Raw genomic sequence first — 20863 nt, forward strand, 5'->3', positions numbered from 1 at the left:
ACACACACTGTATACACCCCACACACACTGTATACAACCCCACACCCCCACACCCCCACACACATTGTATACACCCCACACACACTGTATACACCCCCACACACACTGCATACACCCCCACACACACTGTATACACCCCCACACACACTGTATACACCTCCACACACACTGTATACACCCCCACACCCCCACACACACTGTATACACCCCACACACACTGTATACACCCCACACACACTGCATACACCCCCACACACACACTGTATACACCTCCACACACACTGTATACACCCCCACACACACTGTATACACCCCACACACACTGTATACACCCCCACACACACTGCATACACACCACACACTGTGTACACCCCACACACACTGTATACACCCCCACACCCCCACACACACTGTATACACCCCACACACACTGTATACAACCCCACACCCCCACACCCCCACACACACTGTATACACCCCACACACACTGTATACACCCCCACACACACTGTATACAACCCCACACCCCCACACCCCCACACACACTGTATACACCCCACACACACTGTATACACCCCCACACACACTGCATACACCCCCACACACACTGCATACACCCCCACACACACTGTATACACCCCACACACACTGTGTACACCCCACACACACTGTGTACACCCCCACACACACTGTATACACCCCACACACACTGTGTACACCCCACACACACTGTGTACACCCCCACACACTGTATACACCCCACACACACTGTATACACCCCCACACCCCCACACACACTGTATACACCCCACACACACTGTATACACCCCCACACACACTGTATACACCCCCACACACACTGTATACACCCCACACACACTGTATACACCTCCACACCCCCACACACACTGTATACACCCCACACACACTGTATACACCTCCACACCCCCACACACATTGTATACACACCACACACACTGTTTACACCCCCACACACACTGCACACCCCCCCCCCACACACACTGTATACACCCCCCATACACACTGTATACACCCCCCACACTCTGCACACCCCCCACACACACACTGTACACACCCCACACACTGTACACACTCCTCAAACACTGTACACACTCCACACACTGTACACACTCCTCACATACTGTACACACCCCAGTGTCCATGAGCCTATGGTGTTTTTGGGGTGTTGAATTTAACAATGTGCACTAATGGATGTTTACCACAGTGAGTCTGCACTCGTACCAGGGCTTATCCACCAGTGCTGGCCATGTGCACGAGTGTCAGAGTGTCCGAGTGTCCGTTGCGCCACTGGGGCAGTTCGGCGCCCTGGCCCCGGCCCCGCCCAACATCTTGTGACTCCGGGAGGGAGAGAAGGAGACAGAGAGAGGCGCTGCATTGCGTGCCGACACTCAGGGCCGGACAATGAACCTCTTTGAGGATCAACATGAAGAAAAACAGCACTGAATGAAAGCACATGTGATCGTCATCCTCGTCTGTGTGAATGTGTGCGAGTGTCTCTCGCAAGTCACACAGAGCGCCTGGGGGGGCGGGGTTCAGGGCAAGCATCGCAAGACTGTCCACACTTCCGCGGATCTGAACAGTCCATCCATAGCAGAGCCTCCCCCATCCTGATGGGCCGACTTGCGCTCTGCAGGGATTGGAGAGCAGTGGACACACTCTGGAGTGCAATGTCACCCTGGTGTTTAAATTGTAGCTCTATACTCTCTCACTCTGGAGTGCTCTATCACTGGTGTTTAAAGTGTAGCTCTGTACTCTCTCACTCTGGAGTGCTCTATCGCTGGTGTTTAAAGTGTACTGTAGCTCTGTACTCTCTCACTCTGGAGTGCTCTGTCACCCTGGTGTTTAAAGTGTAGCTCTGTACTCTCTCACTCTGGAGTGCTCTATCGCTGGTGTTTAAAGTGTAGCTCTGTACTCTCACTCTGGAGTGCTCTGTCACCCTGGTGTTTATAGTGTAGCTCTGTACTCTTTCACTCTGGAGTGCTCTGTCACCCTGGTGTTTATAGTGTAGCTCTGTACTCTCTCACTCTGGAGTGCTCTATCGCTGGTGTTTAAAGTGTAGCTCTGTACTCTCACTCTGGAGTGCTCTGTCACCCTGGTGTTTATAGTGTAGCTCTGTACTCTCTCACTCTGGAGTGCTCTATCGCTGGTGTTTATAGTGTAGCTCTGTACTCAATTTCAATTCAAGGTGCTTTATTAGCATGACCGATGGATACAATCAGTGTTGCCAAAGCAAATAAAAATAATAAAATTAACATGGAACAAAACAAAAAATAGAAGTAAAATAAAACCTACAGACATGTTACAGACATTTACAACAAAGACATATTATAAAATATTGACATATACTGTAGGCGGCTGGAGCATTATTGGGAGACAGACTCACTGTTCCTCAGGCTGTGACAGGAGATCACATACTGGGCTGCCAGATCAACTGAGTTCCCTCCTCCCTCTCCCAGTAGGATTGGGACCCGTTGTGATTCTGGCAGGTGTGGGAACTCTGGGATTAGATTTCTGAATTTCGGGAAGAATGTTTCTCTCATCCCAGAGTATCTGTCACAGTGCAGTAGGAAGTGCACCTCTGTCTCTATTTCTCCCCTCTGGCAGTGGGAGCACAGCCTGTCCTCTCTGGGCAGCCAGGTCTGCCTGTGTCACCCAGTTTCTATGGCCAGGCTGTGGTCACTGAGCCTGTACTTCGTCAGGGTCTGTTTTTGTTTGTTATTTTTTATTTTGGTCAGATATTCAGCTAGTGTGTATTGTCTGAGTACTCTCTCACTCTGGAGTGCTCTGTCACCCTGGTGTTTATAGTGTAGCTCTGTACTCTCTCACTCTGGAGTGCTCTGTCACCCTGGTGTTTATAGTGTAGCTCTGTACTTGCAGTCCTTGTAGTCCTGCAGTCCTGCGGGGGCTGGGCTTGTGTACTGTTGTTCAGTAGACCAGACAGGGCTTTGTTCTGTCCCTTCGACCTCTCTACTGCTCGGGAATTTTGTGCTGCGCTGTGTTTCTGCTCCTGGCCTTTTAGCTAATGGTCTAAGTTGATTTTGAGAACTAATAGTGCTTGAAAGTAGCAGTAATAGTGATCACTCTCTGTCCTTGTCCTGCCTCTCCCTGTCTCTCATGACCTGGCAAGGCAGCCCTGTTTTCTCCTGACACAGCTGTGCTCAGGGCACAGCAGAAACACAGGGTGAATGGAGTACTTGTAACGCTGTAGGAGACGCACAGAGACTGACCATCTCCAGGCAGATTCCGTACTGAGATCAGCTGGCCTGGCTGATACACACATGCAGCGACATAGTTCTGCTGCTGTTGATAGGGGACCCAGCTCCAATCACAGTGGGATTGCCTAGATTTCACTAGAATCCTCCCTGCCGGTAAGCTATCTGTCCATATTCTCTCCACCTGCCCTGTGTGTCTGTGCATCTGTCTGGCTGCTGTCCCAGATACTCTGTGCTTTCTGTCTCTCCCGGCCTCAGTGTGTGGTGAGCAGGCGGCCCCGTCTAAAACAGACACGCAGGACACAGCACGATACGTCTGAGACAGAGCAGAGGAAGAGACTGGGGGTGAAGGGAGAGAGGGAGAAACAGGGGAGGAGAAGGGATCTAGAGGGGAGAGGGGGAAGTGGTGTTTAGTGTTTAATTGGAGATGAGGAGAGGGGCTGTGTGTTCTCTGCACGCTTGCCTGCTTCCCATCTCTCTGACCTAGTTTTCAACACAGTGAATTATTCTCTCTCAGTCATACACATCTTTCTCAGGCTGGGAGGATATACAGTACACTCTCCCCCTCACTGTCCACACAACAGAGAGCTGACTGACCCTCCTCAGACCAAACTCATTACTCACCCTGCACACCATGTCTGCCTGTCCAGAGTTTAACTAATCAAAGGCTTTACAGAAGAACAACAGCGGCGTCTCAGACAGGAAATGGAACAGCACATCCAGGAAACAGCTGAAACTGAATTATGGGAAAAGCTTTGACAGGAATATGAACCTCTTTAAAAAATGTGTCATCCTTTCAATGAATAACTACAGATGTCCTGAAGAATATTCTAATTTTTCATGTTGCTGATGGTGGAGTGTGCCGTCCTGCTGTCTGTGTGACAGGGGGCCATGGGGCTGTCGCTGTGTTAACTGGCCTACAACCAAGAGCAGTGACCAGCCCCCGGTCCATACATCACCACCCCTCTCCCCGTCACACAGCTGAGTGTCTGTCTGCCGGTCTCCCCGCTGGTCTCCCCATCTGCCTGTCCACCAGCAACCAGGGCTGGCAGTTCTTCGGGTTTGTAAACAAGCAAGAGAAACATACATAGCTGAGCGCAGTTATGGAGTCGGGCAGACATGGCCAGCTGCTGTCAGACTGTAGCTGTGTGCAGGTCCTGTGGGCTGGGCCCACGGGGGTCAGCCTCTCCTGCTGCCACCTTTACCCAGCACACAGCTCAGGACAGTGGAGTGGAGCCAGGACGCAGGGCCACACGCAGACTGCACTGCTGCACTCCTCAGAGACTCCGCCCGCAGCTCTGCCTTTTTCCATACCCTGCCCATAGAAGGCAGTGATCCAACAGTACGTTAACGGCTTGGTTGAGCCTTCGTTATTTAATTGGACCTTAATGGATTGCGTGGCCCTGCTGCTGAGTAGAAGAGAACGCAAGTGGGATATGCCCCTTGAGGGGAGCCCTCCTCCCTGGTGGGGGTGTCAGTGCTCTGCCCTCCCCTGCTCTCCCTGAACACCTCCGTCTCTCTCCTCCCGTCTGTGCAGGAGCGCTCAGCATCGTGGACGCAGGGCTGGTGCCGCGCCTGGTCCTGAAGCTGCAGGAGGAGTGTGAGGAGGTGCAGGAGCTGATCCTGGACACGCTGACCGCCTGCCTGCGCGTGGACGCCCTGGCCGCCCTGGCCAGCGATGCCGTGCTGGCGCTGAGGGACTGCCTGGCCCACCCCTCTGTGGGCATCCGCCAGCGGGCCGCCAGGGCCATGATCGGCCTGAGGTCAGTGCCCACGTGCTCGTCCTGGTTGCTCTGGCCTCAGGTCTTCACTGCGGTGATCCCGACTCGGGCTGTGAGCCTGCTCTCAGCTGACTTGTGGAGTTAAAGCACGTTGCTGTTCCTCCACTCCTTCACCCTCCACTCTTAATTGGCTACTTGAACTAATTGGTCTCTTTATTGGAGCAGTGTGACTGCTTTTTGTGGGTCTGTAACAGATGACCTCATGAACTCACCGCACCCTGAGGCCAGGAGGAGCAGAGTGAGAGAAAGTGTGTGAGAGGGTGTGTATGTTTGTGTCCCTGTGTGTGTCACACACCCTAGCCTCAAGGATCGGTCCCAGCGATCTGCACTCAGGCCACAGAGCAAAATCTGGGCATCTTGATTGTGGTTCTTTTTCTGTGGTACTTAAAAGAAAAAGGCAGCCTCGCACTGGCACACCCTTAAAAAACAAGATGCCTGTGCCTTTTCTACACCCATGAGAGAATGTGAATTTTCCCCACACTTAACCAAGTCAGTGACTTCCGGTGTGGCTATTTACAAGGAACTGGTGACTGTATAATGGCCTCTAGTGGCGGTAATTGTAACTGCCATTCCCTCTTGAGCCTGCCAGTGTACGTATTTGTGTATAAATGTGTGTGAGAGAGTGTGTATATTTGTTTACCTGTGAGAGTGTGTGTGTATTTGTGTATCTGTGTGAGAGCTCAGCTCGCCTGTGTGTGAGGCGTGTGTGATCCAGCCTGCGCTGTGACAGGTCCTCTGGTTGTGCTCCTGGCAGCGTCCCTCTGGAGGGGAAGGTGCGAGTGTGCAAGGAGGGCGTGATCCCCGTGCTGGTGGGCCTGCTGAGTGACAGCCACCCTGACGTCAGCGCCAGCGCTGCCGGCTCGCTCATGAACGCGGCCATCACTACGCAGGGTAGGCAGAGCGCCTGTCTCAGGAGCACTCCCAGCTGCGTCTCCTTTACCTGCTGGCCCTGTCTCTCTGCTGTCTCTCCCCTGTCTTTCTCCCCTGTCTCTCTGCTGTCTCTCTCCTGTCTGCTGTCTCTCCCCTGTCTTTCTCCCCTGTCTCTCTGCTGTCTCTCCCCTGTCTGCTGTCTCTCCCCTGTCTTTCTCCCCTGTCTCTCTGCTGTCTCTCTCCTGTCTGCTGTCTCTCCCATGTCTTTCTCCCCTGTCTCTCTGCTGTCTCACTCCTGTCTGCTGTCTCTCCCCTGTCTTTCTCCCCTGTCTCTCTGCTGTCTCACTCCTGTCTGCTGTCTCTCCCCTGTCTTTCTCCCCTGTCTCTCTGCTGTCTCTCTCCTGTCTGTTGTCTCTCTGCTGTCTCTCCCCTGTTTCTCTCCCATCCCTGTCCTGTCTCTCCCCCCTCCTCTCTCTCTCCTCTCTCCCCCCTGTCTCTCTCACGCCCCCTCCTGTCTCTCTGCTGTCTCGGCAGGGAAATATCTGGCCCTGCAGGCAGGTGCCATCACGTCCCTCCTGGCGCTCGTGAGCAGCCCGCGTACTGATGTGTGTGCCAATGCCCTGCGCGCCCTCACTGCCCTGGCAGAAGCCCCTCCCGCGAGGCAGGAGCTGCTGGGCCACGTGGAGCTGCTAGAGACCCGTCGCCATGACACCAACGAAATTATCAGCCGTGCAGCCGCCACTGCGATCCGGGTCATCACCTGGACTCCCTAACACACCTGGCCACACCTGTCCACATCTGAACACCGACTGCCACATCTGAAGAGACACTAGACACCCTGGACACACCTGAACACTGACTGACACACCTGTAGAGACACTGAACACCCTGGCCACGCCTGGACATTGACTGACACACCTGTAGAGAGACTGAACACACCTGGACACTGACTGACCCACCTGAAGAGACACAAGACACTCTGGACACACCTGGACACTGACCGACACACCTGTAGAGACACTGAACACACCTGGCCACACCTGGACACTCACTGACCCACCTGAAGAGACACAAGACACCCTGGACACACCTGGCCACTCACTGACATACCTGAAGAGACACTGAACACCCTGGCCACTCACAGACATACCTGAAAAGACACTGAACACCCTGGACACACCTGGACACTGACTGACATACCTAGAGAGACACTGAACACTTGGGACACACCTGGACACTGACTGACACACCTGAAGAGACACAAGACACCCTGGACACACCTAGCCACTCACTGACATACACGAAGAGACACTGAACACCCTGGACACACCTGGACACTCACTGACATACCTGAAGAGACACTGAACACCCTGGACACATCTGGACACATCTAACTGATGTGACTAAGACACGGTGGGCTCACTTGTTTTAAAATCCATGAATTATTTTTGTCTCACTTTGCAAATAAACAGAAGCTGCGAGCAGTGTGGTGTGAGGTCTGTCCTGAGTCTCTGCTCTGTCCCAACCACAGGCCTCAGTCTCTCCGCACAGGAAGGTGGAAGAGAGCTGCTGGTGTCTTGTCCCTGTGTTCCTAGCAGAGAAGGGCCTCTACAGTCTGTCAGCGAGTGAGAGAGAGGGGTTGCAGATTCCCTACAGTAAAGACAAGGTCACCAGCCCCTACTAAACCCCCTATAACCAGTGGTGAGAGAGAGCCCTGCCCAGACTGCCAGCTCTGAAACACAAGAAACACAAAAAAGCCAACATTAGGAGGAATTAAAATCAAAATTAGTCTCTTAGCTGTCAGCACGTCTTAATAGGATTTGGTGTAGAATGTTGCCCTTTGGTATGAGCTTGCTGTGCGCACCTGCAGAGCTCTCTGTGCAGTGTGTTAATGGAGTTATAACACAGTCAGCCCCAGCACTGCTGACAGGCTGCCGGCCAGCGACCCTCTGAGAGGAACCACAGCGCTAGAGAGGCCTGGGCTGTCACTGGCCGCGACCTGCTCCCTGTGAGAAGGACAGCTGGTCGACCAGTAGGGGGCTCTCTCTCTCTCTCTCTCTCAGTTCAGTTCAGTTCAGTTCAAGGTGCTTTAGAGCTGATGGTGAGACCGAGATATGTGTATGCTCTCTCTCTCTCTCTCTCTCTCTCTCTCTCTCTCTCTCTCTCTGTGTGTGTGTTTCTCTAGTCTCTGCACCCCTGCGAGCAATCCCAGGCTTACATTATCAGAAAGCTTACCCCTGCAGAGAGGGCAGGCTCGTGGTTGGTGTGTACCTGGAGACACTGATTGTCCCCTCTGGTGGGATATGTCAGCCCTCAGCCCCAGCAGGCAGGGACAGGGCGAGTGACTGTGCGAACAGAAGCACTGTCTGTGCTCCTTGCTCCAGGGTCAAAGGCGTTCTGTTCCATTCCTCTTCCCGAAAATCACTGTGAACATTTAAAGAAGCAAAATCAGCTGTGATGGCAACAAGAAACAAAGAAGCAGAACAGAACAAAACAGAAGCAAAGTGTGTTTTCGTCCCTGAGCAGGAGAACTGTGCAGATGAGTGTGTGTTGAGTGCTCTGGGTGTGCTCACCAGGCTCTGACAGAGTCAAAAGTGAGAACAGGAGGCACTTTAACAAAAGGGGGTGGGGGTCTGGGACAAGCTACCCTGATACCCTGGTTTCCTTTAAGACACATCTGGATGAAATCATCCTCCGACCAATTAACTACTGTCGCCCAGACCGTGGACTGGAAGGCTTCTCTTGCCTGTGATCGTTCTTAGGTAGCTGATTTGGACCACTGTCTGAGCCCTAGCTTTTCCATTGACATTCCCTCTGTACCAGAGGTTTCTCAATGTGGCTTACTTACTTCAGATCAACTTACAAAAATCATCAACAGCCGCAAAACAACTTCTTGTTGTCTAGATCCCACCTCTACATCTTTACTGAAAACATGCCCTCAAGTCACCTGCCCATTAATTGTCAACACCATCAACTGTTCCCTTTCCATGGGTGTGGTAACTTCAACTTCAATTTCAAGACTGCGTCAGCCACTCCAATACTAAAGCATCCTGGCTCGGATTCTGGTCCATGGACTGCAGAACACTTTCCAAATGACCATTCCTATCTAGGGTTTCAGAACCTGTGGTTGCACTTCAATTATAGGCTCACATGATAGTGAATGATCTGTTTGAACCATTCCAGTCCAGTGTTAGCTCTAATCATAGCACTGAGACTGCTCTTGTCAGGGTTGTGAATGATTTACTTATTGCGTCTCACTTGGGGGCTATAACTATTCTTATGCTCCTCAAACTTAATGCAGCTTTTGATAAGTAGCTCATTCAGTGTTGCTCATGTGCTTGCAGACATTGTTGTCTATCAGTGGTTCTGTTTTTAACTGGTTCCACTCCTCCTTGGCCCTCCTAAATCCCCCACGTCCCAGTCAATCATGCGTGAGAGCTTCACAGTAAAGGTTGCTGCCTTCCAGTCATTGTCAGGAATCTGGGAGTCACGCTTGATCCTCTCCTGTCTTTTGAGCCCCACTTGAAAAATTTAATGAGGACATTTTTTTCACCTTAGAAATATTGCCCAAAATGGGCAGTTTCCACCAATGTCTGATGCTGAGTGCTGGATTCACGTATTTATAACATCAAGGCTTGATTTCTGCAACTCTTTGTTCTTTGGGCTCCTTAACACTCTTCTCAGTAAGCTGCAATTTGTCCAAAACTCTGCAGATAGACCACTAACTCACACCAGATGCTGGCAACATATTACACCTATACCTAAGTCTCTATACATTGGTGTCCTGTAAAGTCATATATTCAATATAAGATCTTGTTACTGACTTTAAAGGCTCCAAGGTTACAATCTAGCTCCATCATACACCTCTGAGCTCCTCTATGTCTACACTCCCTCCTGCAGGCTCTGCTCAGTGGAGGCTTGTCCTCTGCTCACTGTCCCCAGGACTAAATCTCAGACTTTAGGAGACTGTGCTTTTTCTGGCACTGCTTCATTGGTATGGAATGCCTTCCGGAAACATCTAAACTGAAAACCCACCTTTTACTAGGACCTATGTCTGATTGCCCTATAGTTTATTCTGTATGTTCTTGTTTTACTTTTTTTCTTTTACTTTTTATTGTAGATTAGGTAGACAGATACACAGAGGAAGAAGGAAGTATGTCTGAAAGAAATTGTTTTAATACTTTTAACCTTGTTTATAATATGAAAGCTTCTTTGTTTTTTTGGTCATGGATTAAGACACAGCAGTTAATCCTCTGTAGCAACACAGTGTCTGTGGAGTGTGATGGGAAAGCAGAGCACAGCGCAGTCACGTTCCTGAAACCCTGCTGGTCCCTTCCTGTGGTTGCAGATGTGCAGAGTCTCTGCTGAGGCACAGCTCGCCCCCTGTAGGCCAGACACAGCAACACGTGTGCCTGCAGCGTGTCCATCCCCTTAACTCACAGCTCAGCTTTCTAAGTAACTGTCTGAGTGGTCTTGTCAACCCACGCTCATCTGCTTGTCTTCGTTTTTCTTTGAACTGATGAAGATGATGAAGAAATGCTGGACACACTGTGTCAAGCTGTGACCATGTGCTCACTACTGCTAAGCTCCAGCATGGAGATACTTATAGGATCTCTTTAGACACAGCACAGCACACTCACCCTGTGTGTCTCTCTCTCTGTCTCCCTCCCAGCCCCTACCTTTCTCTTTTCCCTTCTCTCCCAGTCCCACCTCTCTCTCCTCTGTCTCCCAGTCCCTCCTCTCTCTCCCAGTCCCTCTTCTCTCTCCTCTCTCTCTCCCAGTGCAACTCCTCTCTCTCCTCTCTCTCTCTCAGTCCCTCCTCTCCCTCTCTCAGTCTCTCCTTTATCTCTCCGCTGTCTCCCAGTCCTCTCCAGTTCTCTCCATCCCTCTGTCTCCACTGTATTCAGAAAGTTCAACTGTCTGCTGCCTACACCCCATTTTTCCAAGAGGAGAACATCTTGTTTACAGTTTCCCAAAGTAGTTCACAATAAATTAATACATATAAATAAATAAAATTTAATTAGGAGCACAAAGCTGTCCTCAGAGCAGTGTCTGTGCACTGGTGCCCCATGACACCCCACCTGACTCCCCCCCCCCCCTCGCTGTCAGCTGCCCTGATTTGTAAATTGTAAAGCTTGTAAAGCTCTTGCAGTTTCTATCTGTGGGGAGGAGGTGACTGGGGTGTGCGGAGTTCTGTCTGAGTGCTTGTCTTCTCCGATACTCGTATGAAATCTGCCAGCCAGCTGACAGCTCACTTCAGACAGGAGGCCAAGCCTCAGACCAGCGTGGAGCCCCTGTGAGCACCAGGCTGCTCTGAGCCCAGGAGTCTGCTCTCCACACAGCAGCCTCAGACCAGCGCAGAGCCCCTGTGAGCACCAGGCTGCTCTGAGCCCAGGAGTCTGCTCTCCACACAGCAGCCTCAGACCAGCGCTGAGCCCCTGTGAGCACCAGGCTGCTCTGAGCCCAGGAGTCTGCTCTCCACACAGCAGCCTCAGACCAGCGCTGAGCCCCTGTGAGCACCAGGCTGCTCTGAGCCCAGGAGTCTGCTCTCCACACAGCAGCCTCAGACCAGCGCTGAGCCCCTGTGAGCACCAGGCTGCTCTGAGCCCAGGAGTCTGCTCTCCACACAGCAGCCTCAGACCAGCCCGGAGCCCCTGTGAGCACCAGGCTGCTCTGAGCCCAGGAGTCTGCTCTCCACACAGCAGCCTCAGACCAGCGCTGAGCCCCTGTGAGCACCAGGCTGCTCTGAGCCCAGGAGTCTGCTCTCCACACAGCAGCCTCAGACCAGCGCGGAGCCCCTGTGAGCACCAGGCTGCTCTGAGCCCAGGAGTCTGCTCTCCACACAGCAGCCTCAGACCAGCGCGGAGCCCCTGTGAGCACCAGGCTGCTCTGAGCCCAGGAGTCTGCTCTCCACACAGCAGCCTCAGACCAGCGCTGAGCCCCTGTGAGCACCAGGCTGCTCTGAGCCCAGGAGTCTGCTCTCCACACAGCAGCCTCAGACCAGCGCTGAGCCCCTGTGAGCACCAGGCTGCTCTGAGCCCAGGAGTCTGCTCTCCACACAGCAGCCTCAGACCAGCGCTGAGCCCCTGTGAGCACCAGGCTGCTCTGAGCCCAGGAGTCTGCTCTCCACACAGCAGCCTCAGACCAGCGTGGAGCCCCTGTGAGCACCAGGCTGCTCTGAGCCCAGGAGTCTGCTCTCCACACAGCAGCCTCAGACCAGCGCGGAGCCCCTGTGAGCACCAGGCTGCTCTGAGCCCAGGAGTCTGCTCTCCACACAGCAGCCTCAGACCAGCGCTGAGCCCCTGTGAGCACCAGGCTGCTCTGAGCCCAGGAGTCTGCTCTCCACACAGCAGCCTCAGACCAGCGCGGAGCCCCTGTGAGCACCAGGCTGCTCTGATCCCAGGAGTCTGCTCTCCACACAGCAGCCTCAGACCAGCGCTGAGCCCCTGTGAGCACCAGGCTGCTCTGAGCCCAGGAGTCTGCTCTCCACACAGCAGCCTCAGACCAGCGCGGAGCCCCTGTGAGCACCAGGCTGCTCTGAGCCCAGGAGTCTGCTCTCCACACAGCAGCCTCAGACCAGCGCGGAGCCCCTGTGAGCACCAGGCTGCTCTGAGCCCAGGAGTCTGCTCTCCACACAGCAGCCTCAGACCAGCGCTGAGCCCCTGTGAGCACCAGGCTGCTCTGAGCCCAGGAGTCTGCTCTCCACACAGCAGCCTCAGACCAGCGCAGAGCCCTTGTGAGCACCAGGCTGCTCTGAGCCCAGGAGTCTGCTCTCCACACAGCAGCCTCAGACCAGCGCGGAGCCCCTGTGAGCACCAGGCTGCTCTGAGCCCAGGAGTCTGCTCTCCACACAGCAGCCTCAGACCAGCGCGGAGCCCCTGTGAGCACCAGGCTGCTCTGAGCCCAGGAGTCTGCTCTCCACACAGCAGCCTCAGACCAGCGCGGAGCCCCTGTGAGCACCAGGCTGCTCTGAGCCCAGGAGTCTGCTCTCCACACAGCAGCCTCAGACCAGCGCGGAGCCCCTGTGAGCACCAGGCTGCTCTGAGCCCAGGAGTCTGCTCTCCACACAGCAGCCTCAGACCAGCGCTGAGCCCCTGTGAGCACCAGGCTGCTCTGAGCCCAGGAGTCTGCTCTCCACACAGCAGCCTCAGACCAGCGCTGAGCCCCTGTGAGCACCAGGCTGCTCTGAGCCCAGGAGTCTGCTCTCCACACAGCGTCAACATATCACTGATTGAACAGGTCGCTTTATTTCATAAACACTCCCTCTTATGCAAACGCAAAAAAACATTATTTTAAATTGGTTTACAAAAAAATCTTAAGAACATAACTTCTTGTTATGAAGGTGAAGTGTTCGACAACACTTTTTTACATTTTTAAGAAAGTCGATATTAAGTCTCTGACAGCACAGTATACAGTATGTGCGCAGATGCCGTCTGTGCCCGTGCAAAGCGTTCCCTCCAGCTGAGTGGAACTAAAGAAAGGCTCGGGGCTCATGTGCCTACCCGGAGCGGAAAACCGGTGACACCAGTCGTTTGTGTCTAGCGGAACCAAAACAAGGCAGGAAGGCAGAGCAGTCGGAGACGAGAAGGAGTGATGATGTTAATGCCGCTGGGCTGGTCAGTTTGGGCTGGACTCGAGAATTCAGACGCGTTCAGATTAGTACAGCGGGTAAGTGTGGGGGCGCACACCTCTTGCATGGAGGAGGCTGGTTCCGTGTCCGGGGTGTCGGTCCGGGCGCCTGCCGAGCTTAGCTCACCCGGGAGACGGTGGTTCAGCCCTGATCCTGTGCAGGTCCCATCAGGGTGTGATACGGGATCTTAGCTTGTATGAAAGCCGAGACTCTGTCGCTGCATCTGGACATAAGCGGCTCTTGATGATAAATTCTGAACTTAGGAAACTTCTGTGCCTATCACGCGTGAAATAGACATTTCCTGTGTCCATGAGAGGTGGCCAGGATCCTTGTACGACCCCTGCGAGCTGTGGGTGGGTGTCTGCAACAGGTCGCTCAGCTCCTTTGCTGAACTTTAACAGAGCAACAGGGCCTGAAGGAGTGAGGATTTCTCAGTGGCTTGTTTTTCTCCATGACGCGTCTCGTGTTCTTGTGAACAGGTGTGATCCTGCGTGTTCTGGGTCAGTCCAGACTCTGTACCTCACGGGCTCGGCTCAGGCAGGCTCAGCAGCACCATGAGGACCAACAAGTCCTACAAGCTGGTCGTCCACAAGAGAGGCTTCGGGGGCAGTGGTGAGTGAGACCCCTGTCTCTCCGCAAGCGTTGGGTTTCACTGCAGCACTGTGGTCAGGTCTGCTGCTCATGGTCACCCCCGCTGCTGAGGGTAGGGGAGTCTGTCTTCTTCACTGAGGGTTGTCTGCAGGAGCAGAGCTGACGTATTACAGTCCATGAATATCGGGATGATGTTTGGTCTGAACTGTTTTCTCAGATGATGAGCTGATGGTGAATCCGAAGGTGTTTCCTCAGGTGACGATAGGAGACATTGTGGAGATCGCTCACCCCAATGATGAGTACAGGTCAGACACTGGAGCACACGGCAGGACAGACACACACTGCACACAGCCCCACTGCAGAGCCCAGTGCAGGACAGACACACACTGACACAGCCCCACTGCAGAGCCCAGCACAGGACAGACACACACTGACACAGCCCCACTGCAGAGCCCAGCACAGGACAGACACACACTGACACAGCCCCACTGCAGAGCACAGCATAGGACAGACACACACTGCACACAGCCCCACTGCAGAGCACAGCATAGGACAGACACACACTGCACACAGCCCCACTGCAGAGCCCAGCATAGGACAGACACACACTGCACACAACCCCACTGCAGAGCCCAGCACAGGACAGACACACACAGCACACAGCCCCACTGCAGAGCCCAGCATAGGACAGACACACACTGACACAGCCCCACTGCAGAGCCCAGTGCAGGACAGACACACACTGCACACAGCCCCACTGCAGAGCCCAGCATAGGACAGACACACACTGCACACAGCCCCACTGCAGAGCCCAGCACAGGACAGACACACTGCACACAGCCCCACTGCAGAGCCCAGCATAGGACAGACACACACTGCACACAGCCCCACTGCAGAGCCCAGCATAGGACAGACACACACTGACACAGCCCCACTGCTGAGCCCAGCACAGGACAGACACACACTGCACACAGCCCCACTGCTGAGCCCAGCACAGGACAGACACACACTGCACACAGCCCCACTGCAGAGCCCAGTGCAGGACAGACACACACTGCACACAGCCCCACTGCAGAGCCCAGTGCAGGACAGACACACACTGCACACAGCCTCACTGCAGAGCCCAGTGCAGGACAGACACACACTGCACACAGCCCCACTGCAGAGCCCAGCACAGGACAGACACACACTGCACACAGCCCCCCTGCAGAGCCCAGCACAGGACAGACACACACTGCACACAGCCCCCCTGCAGAGCCCAGCACAGGACAGACACACACTGCACACAGCCCCACTGCAGAGCCCAGCACAGGACAGACACACACTGACACAGCCCCACTGCAGGACAGACACACACTGCACACAGCCCCCCTGCTGAGCACAGTGCAGGACAGACACACACTGCACACAGCCCCACTGCAGAGCCCAGTGCAGGACAGACACACACTGCACACAGCCCCACTGCAGAGCACAGTGCAGGACAGACACACACTGCACACAGCCCCACTGCAGAGCACAGTGCAGGACAGACACACACTGCACACAGTCCCCCTGCAGAGCCCAGCACAGGACAGACACACACTGCACACAGCCCCACTGCAGAGCCCAGCACAGGACAGACACACACTGACACAGCCCCACTGCAGGACAGACACACACTGCACACAGCCCCCCTGCTGAGCACAGTGCAGGACAGACACACACTGCACACAGCCCCACTGCAGAGCCCAGTGCAGGACAGACACACACTGCACACAGCCCCACTGCAGAGCCCAGTGCAGGACAGACACACACTGCACACAGCCCCACTGCAGAGCCCAGCACAGGACAGACACACACTGCACACAGCCCCACTGCAGAGCCCAGCACAGGACAGACACACTGCACACAGCCCCACTGCAGAGCCCAGCACAGGACAGACACACTGCACACAGCCCCACTGCAGAGCCCAGTGCAGGACAGACACACACTGCACACAGCCCCACTGCAGAGCCCAGTGCAGGACAGACACACACTGCACACAGCCCCACTGCAGAGCCCAGTGCAGGACAGACACACACTGCACACAGCCCCACTGCAGAGCCCAGTGCAGGACAGATACACACTGAACACAGCCCCACTGCAGAGCCCAGTGCAGGACAGATACACACTGCACACAGCCCCACTGCAGAGCCCAGCACAGGACAGACACACACTGCACACAGCCCCACTGCAGAGCCCAGTGCAGGACAGACACACACTGCACACAGCCTCACTGCAGAGCCCAGTGCAGGACAGACACACACTGCACACAGCCCCCCTGCTGAGCACAGTGCAGGACAGACACACACTGCACACAGCCCCACTGCAGAGCCCAGCACAGGACAGACACACACTGCACACAGCCCCACTGCAGAGCCCAGCACAGGACAGACACACACTGCACACAGCCTCACTGCAGAGCCCAGTGCAGGACAGACACACACTGCACACAGCCCCCCTGCTGAGCACAGTGCAGGACAGACACACACTGCACACAGCCCCACTGCAGAGCCCAGTGCAGGACAGACACACACTGCACACAGCCCCACTGCAGAGCCCAGCATAGGACAGACACACACTGCACACAGCCCCACTGCAGAGCCCAGCATAGGACAGACAGACACTGCACACAGCCTCACTGCAGAGAATAGTGCAGGACAGACACACACTGCACACAGCCTCACTGCAGAGCCCAGTGCAGGACAGACACACACTGCACACAGCCCCCCTGCTGAGCACAGTGCAGGACAGACACACACTGCACACAGCCCCACTGCAGAGCCCAGCACAGGACAGACACACACTGCACACAGCCCCACTGCAGAGCCCAGCACAGGACAGACACACACTGCACACAGCCTCACTGCAGAGCCCAGTGCAGGACAGACACACACTGCACACAGCCCCCCTGCTGAGCCCAGTGCAGGACAGACACACACTGCACACAGCCCCACTGCAGAGCCCAGTGCAGGACAGACACACACTGCACACAGCCCCACTGCAGAGCCCAGCATAGGACAGACACACACTGCACACAGCCCCACTGCAGAGCCCAGCATAGGACAGACAGACACTGCACACAGTCTCACTGCAGGGAACAGCGCAGGACAGACACACACTGCACACAGCCTCACTGCAGAGAATAGTGCAGGACAGACACACACTGCACACAGCCTCACTGCAGAGAATAGTGCAGGACAGACACCGTACATATTATGTTCTAGGTCACTGTGTACAAAACTGACCTTACACCCTGTCAGTACATGAGCAGATGGCCTTTCTGGTAAAGATAAACAGAACTCATTCTACACAGATCAGCATGTAGGTGTATATCTGTAAAAACTGTTGTGTAGACAGATTTATAAATATCTTAGAATACAATTGGCAAGTAAATGTATACACTACATCTTTAATATATGGGTCATCTTGTAGCAAATAGTGCCCTCTAGTGACATCAAGTAGAACTGCCCATTTTCACTCGTGCTTTTGTTTTGTTGGAAGCTAAAGGTTTCTGAAAGTTTTACAATTATTCATCTTTAAAATTTGCCACTTCTGTCCCTCCCTGCTCCTCTCTCTCTGCCTGTCTCTCCAGTCCTCTTCTGCTGCAGGTCAAGAGTCTGAAGGAGGACCTCCAGAAAGGTCGGTGCTGCAGTGGGTGTGGTCTGGGGTGGGATAGATGTGAGACGTGTCAGCCCTGATGACCCTGTGGGAGTGCCAGTTCTCTGCAGGGAAGGTCTCAGTGTGGGTCGGGGGCAGAATTGGGGTGTGTGTTGTGCCTGTTGCACCCCCTGTCTGCCGATAAGGGTGATTGTTCTCTGCTCAGTGTGACGGAGGTGAAGGCTTGTGAGGACTTAAGTTACAGCCTGCCGCCTCTGGATAGCGCTGCACTGTCTTTCAGAGACCATCAGCGTAGACCAGACCGTCGCCCAGGCTTTCAAACTGCGGGCCTACCAGGATGTCTTCGTCAATATCGTGGATCCTAAGGTACAGCCAGGCCAGGGGTCGCTGGGTCACTGCTGGGAAATCTGCAGCACTTGTAAGGAGTCAGGGACCAGCCCTGTCCTGTAGTGAGCCATGGTTTGGGATTGTAGAAACTGGGTTCAATTGGTCTTCTGTCCAGCACTTGAGTTCAGCTGTAGGTGCTGACAGCACAGCGGGCTCTGAATGCGCAGTCAGGGAAGTAGAGGCTACGGCAGGCGCCCCCTGTGGGCCGGTGTGGGCAGCGTGGCGTCTCTAACTGGGAGTGGTCTCTGACAGGATGTGACCCTGGACCTGGTGGAGCTGACCTTTAAGGACCAGTACATCGGGAGAGGGGACATGTGGCGCCTGAAAAAGAGCCTGGTGAGTGTGCGGAGAGTGAGAGAGAGAGTGTGCAAGGGAGTGCGCATAAGGGGGTGTGCCCATGTGCAAAAGAGTGTTACAAGAGAATGTGAGGGAGTGCACAAGTGTGCGGGGGAGTGAGAACAAGAGAGCGTGCCAGTGTGGAAGAGTGTGTGCGAGAGGGTGAAAGGGAGTGCGCAAGTGTGTGAGGGGGTGCACAAATGTGTGAGGAAGTAAGTGCGAGTGTGTAAGAGAGTGCGAGGGAGTGAGTGTGAATGAGAGTGTGTGAAAGTGTGCTCTAGTGAGTGCGCGTGCAAGGGAGTGAGAGAGACTGAGCTCCAGGAGGTTGGCCGTTGTGCCCTGATGTCTCCTCTGTGTCCAGGTGAGCACCTGCGCCTATGTGACACAGAAGGTGGAGTTTGCTGGGATCAGGTAGGGCTCCTGCCTCCTCTGTCCGCGCTGACTCCTCTCTGCCTCCTGCGGCGAGCAGGATGGGTTTGAGCTCCTCTCTGTGTGTGTGGCGCAGGGCCCAGGCCAGCGAGCTGTGGGTGCGAGGAGAGAAGGTGACCTGTGGCTACATCAGTGAGGACAGCCGGGTGAGTCGCCCTGCTCGGGCTGTGCTGATTGAACTGTTGTAGCAGAAATTCAGAAACTGACGCAGGAAAATTCCTGGAACTCCACATCAGCCTTTTGTCCAGATCAGGTCAGGGCTCCTGCTGTTGAGGTCCAGGCTGCTGTCCCAGAGCTGCAGCAGAGACAAGACAGGTCTTAGAAAATGAAGAGAGGCACCATTCAGCTCCTGTGGCCATTCTTAGCTAACTGAGCCCAGGAGCTCATCCAGCCTTCCTGAAGGCAGCCAGGGGACCGGCTTCAGCAGCACCGCTGGAGGCTCGATCTGAAGACTCGCTTGGTGGGGTCTCTTGTTCAGTCTCTCCTCCCTCACTCTCTCCAGGTGGTCTTCCGCTCCACCTCTGCGATGGTCTACATCTTCATCCAGATGAGCTGTGAGATGTGGGATTTCGATATTTACGGTGAGGTGTAGAATCCCTCCATTCTCCCACTGTGTCAGGTGTGCGTGAACTGTGTGTCAGGTGTGCGTGAACTGTGTGTCAGGTGTGCGTGAACTGTGTGTCAGGTGTGCGTGAACTGTGTGTCAGGTGTGCGTGAACTGTGTGTCAGGTGTGCGTGAACTGTGGGGCAGAGTGTCAGGTGTGCGTGAACTGTGTGTCAGGTGTGCGTGAACTGTGTGTCAGGTGTGCGTGAACTGTGTGTCAGGTGTGCGTGAACTGTGTGTCAGGTGTGCGTGAACTGTGTGTCAGGTGTGCGTGAACTGTGGGGCAGGTGTGCGTGAACTATGGGGCAGGTGTGTGTGAACTATGGGGCAGAGTGTCAGGTGTGTGTGAACTATGGGGCAGGTGTGTGTGAACTGTGGGGCAGAGTGTCAGGTGTGCATGAACTGTGTGTCAGGTGTGCGTGAACTGTGGGGCAGAGTGTCAGGTGTGTGTGAACTGTGTGTCAGGTGTGTGTGAACTGTGGGGCAGAGTGTCAGGTGTGTGTGAACTGTGGGGCAGAGTGTCAGGCGTGTGTGAACTGTGGGGCAGGTGTGTGTGAACTGTGGGGCAGAGTGTCAGGTGTGCGTGAACTGTGGGGCAGGTGTGCGTGAACTGTGTGTCAGGTGTGTGTGAACTGTGGGGCAGAGTGTCAGGTGTGTGTGAACTGTGGGGCAGAGTGTCAGGTGTGTGTGAACTGTGGGGCAGAGTGTCAGGTGTGTGTGAACTGTGTCAGGTGTGTGTGAACTGTGGGGCAGAGTGTCAGGTGTGTGTGAACTGTGGGGCAGAGTGTCAGGTGTGTGTGAACTGTGGGGCAGAGTGTCAGGTGTGCGTGAACTGTGTGTCAGGTGTGCGTGAACTGTGGGGCAGAGTGTCAGGTGTGTGTGAACTGTGTGTCAGGTGTGTGTGAACTGTGGGGCAGAGTGTCAGGTGTGTGTGAACTATGGGGCAGAGTGTCAGGTGTGTGTGAACTATGGGGCAGAGTGTCAGGCGTGTGTGAACTGTGGGGCAGGTGTGTGTGAACTGTGGGGCAGAGTGTCAGGTGTGTGTGAACTGTGTGTCAGGTGTGCGTGAACTGTGGGGCAGGTGTGCGTGAACTGTGGGGCAGAGTGTCAGGTGTGCGTGAACTGTGTGTCAGGTGTGCGTGAACTGTGGGGCAGAGTGTCAGGTGTGCGTGAACTGTGTGTCAGGTGTGCGTGAACTGTGGGGCAGAGTGTCAGGTGTGTGTGAACTGTGGGGCAGAGTGTCAGGTGTGTGTGAACTGTGTGTCAGGTGTGCGTGAACTGTGGGGCAGAGTGTCAGGTGTGCGTGAACTGTGGGGCAGAGTGTCAGGTGTGTGTGAACTGT

General features: G+C 54.6%; 2 protein-coding genes and 1 long non-coding RNA gene across 10 annotated transcripts in view; 2 read left to right on the forward strand and 1 right to left on the reverse strand.

Moving 5' to 3' along the window:
• Positions 1-7389, forward strand: part of rsph14 (radial spoke head 14 homolog) — a 72872-nt gene extending 65483 nt beyond the window's left edge. For both annotated transcript variants that reach the window (XM_088617897.1, XM_088617898.1), the window contains 3 exons: positions 4792-5017; positions 5790-5926; positions 6440-7389. In XM_088617897.1, the coding sequence (XP_088474023.1) occupies positions 4792-5017; positions 5790-5926; positions 6440-6678 (602 nt within the window). In that variant the 3' untranslated portion in view covers positions 6679-7389. The remainder of the gene's footprint in view (positions 1-4791; positions 5018-5789; positions 5927-6439) is intronic.
• LOC148641365 (uncharacterized) lies at positions 2216-8326 on the reverse strand. 2 transcript variants are annotated; one of them, XR_015929746.1, is made up of 3 exons: positions 8141-8326; positions 7236-7637; positions 2216-7035 (listed from the first exon to the last, which is right to left on the reverse strand). It is a non-coding gene; the product is annotated as an uncharacterized LOC148641365 (long non-coding RNA). The 2 variants fall into 2 exon arrangements; XR_015929747.1 differs by lacking the exons at positions 7236-7637; positions 8141-8326 and adding an exon at positions 7075-7227.
• Positions 8327-13419: 5093 nt separating this feature from the next.
• depdc5 (DEP domain containing 5, GATOR1 subcomplex subunit) overlaps positions 13420-20863 on the forward strand; it is a 51808-nt gene continuing 44364 nt past the window's right edge. For all 6 annotated transcript variants that reach the window (XM_088617866.1, XM_088617871.1, XM_088617867.1 and 3 more), the window contains exons 1-9: positions 13420-13573; positions 14015-14147; positions 14344-14431; positions 17740-17786; positions 18046-18131; positions 18405-18488; positions 18850-18899; positions 18994-19063; positions 19420-19498. In XM_088617866.1, the coding sequence (XP_088473992.1) occupies positions 14090-14147; positions 14344-14431; positions 17740-17786; positions 18046-18131; positions 18405-18488; positions 18850-18899; positions 18994-19063; positions 19420-19498 (562 nt within the window). In that variant the 5' untranslated portion in view covers positions 13420-13573; positions 14015-14089. The remainder of the gene's footprint in view (positions 13574-14014; positions 14148-14343; positions 14432-17739; positions 17787-18045; positions 18132-18404; positions 18489-18849; positions 18900-18993; positions 19064-19419; positions 19499-20863) is intronic.

Source organism: Lepisosteus platostomus, chromosome 24, assembly GCF_059453375.1.
Source record: "Lepisosteus platostomus isolate fLepPlt1 chromosome 24, fLepPlt1.hap1, whole genome shotgun sequence".
Taxonomy (NCBI): Eukaryota; Metazoa; Chordata; class Actinopteri; order Semionotiformes; family Lepisosteidae; genus Lepisosteus; species Lepisosteus platostomus.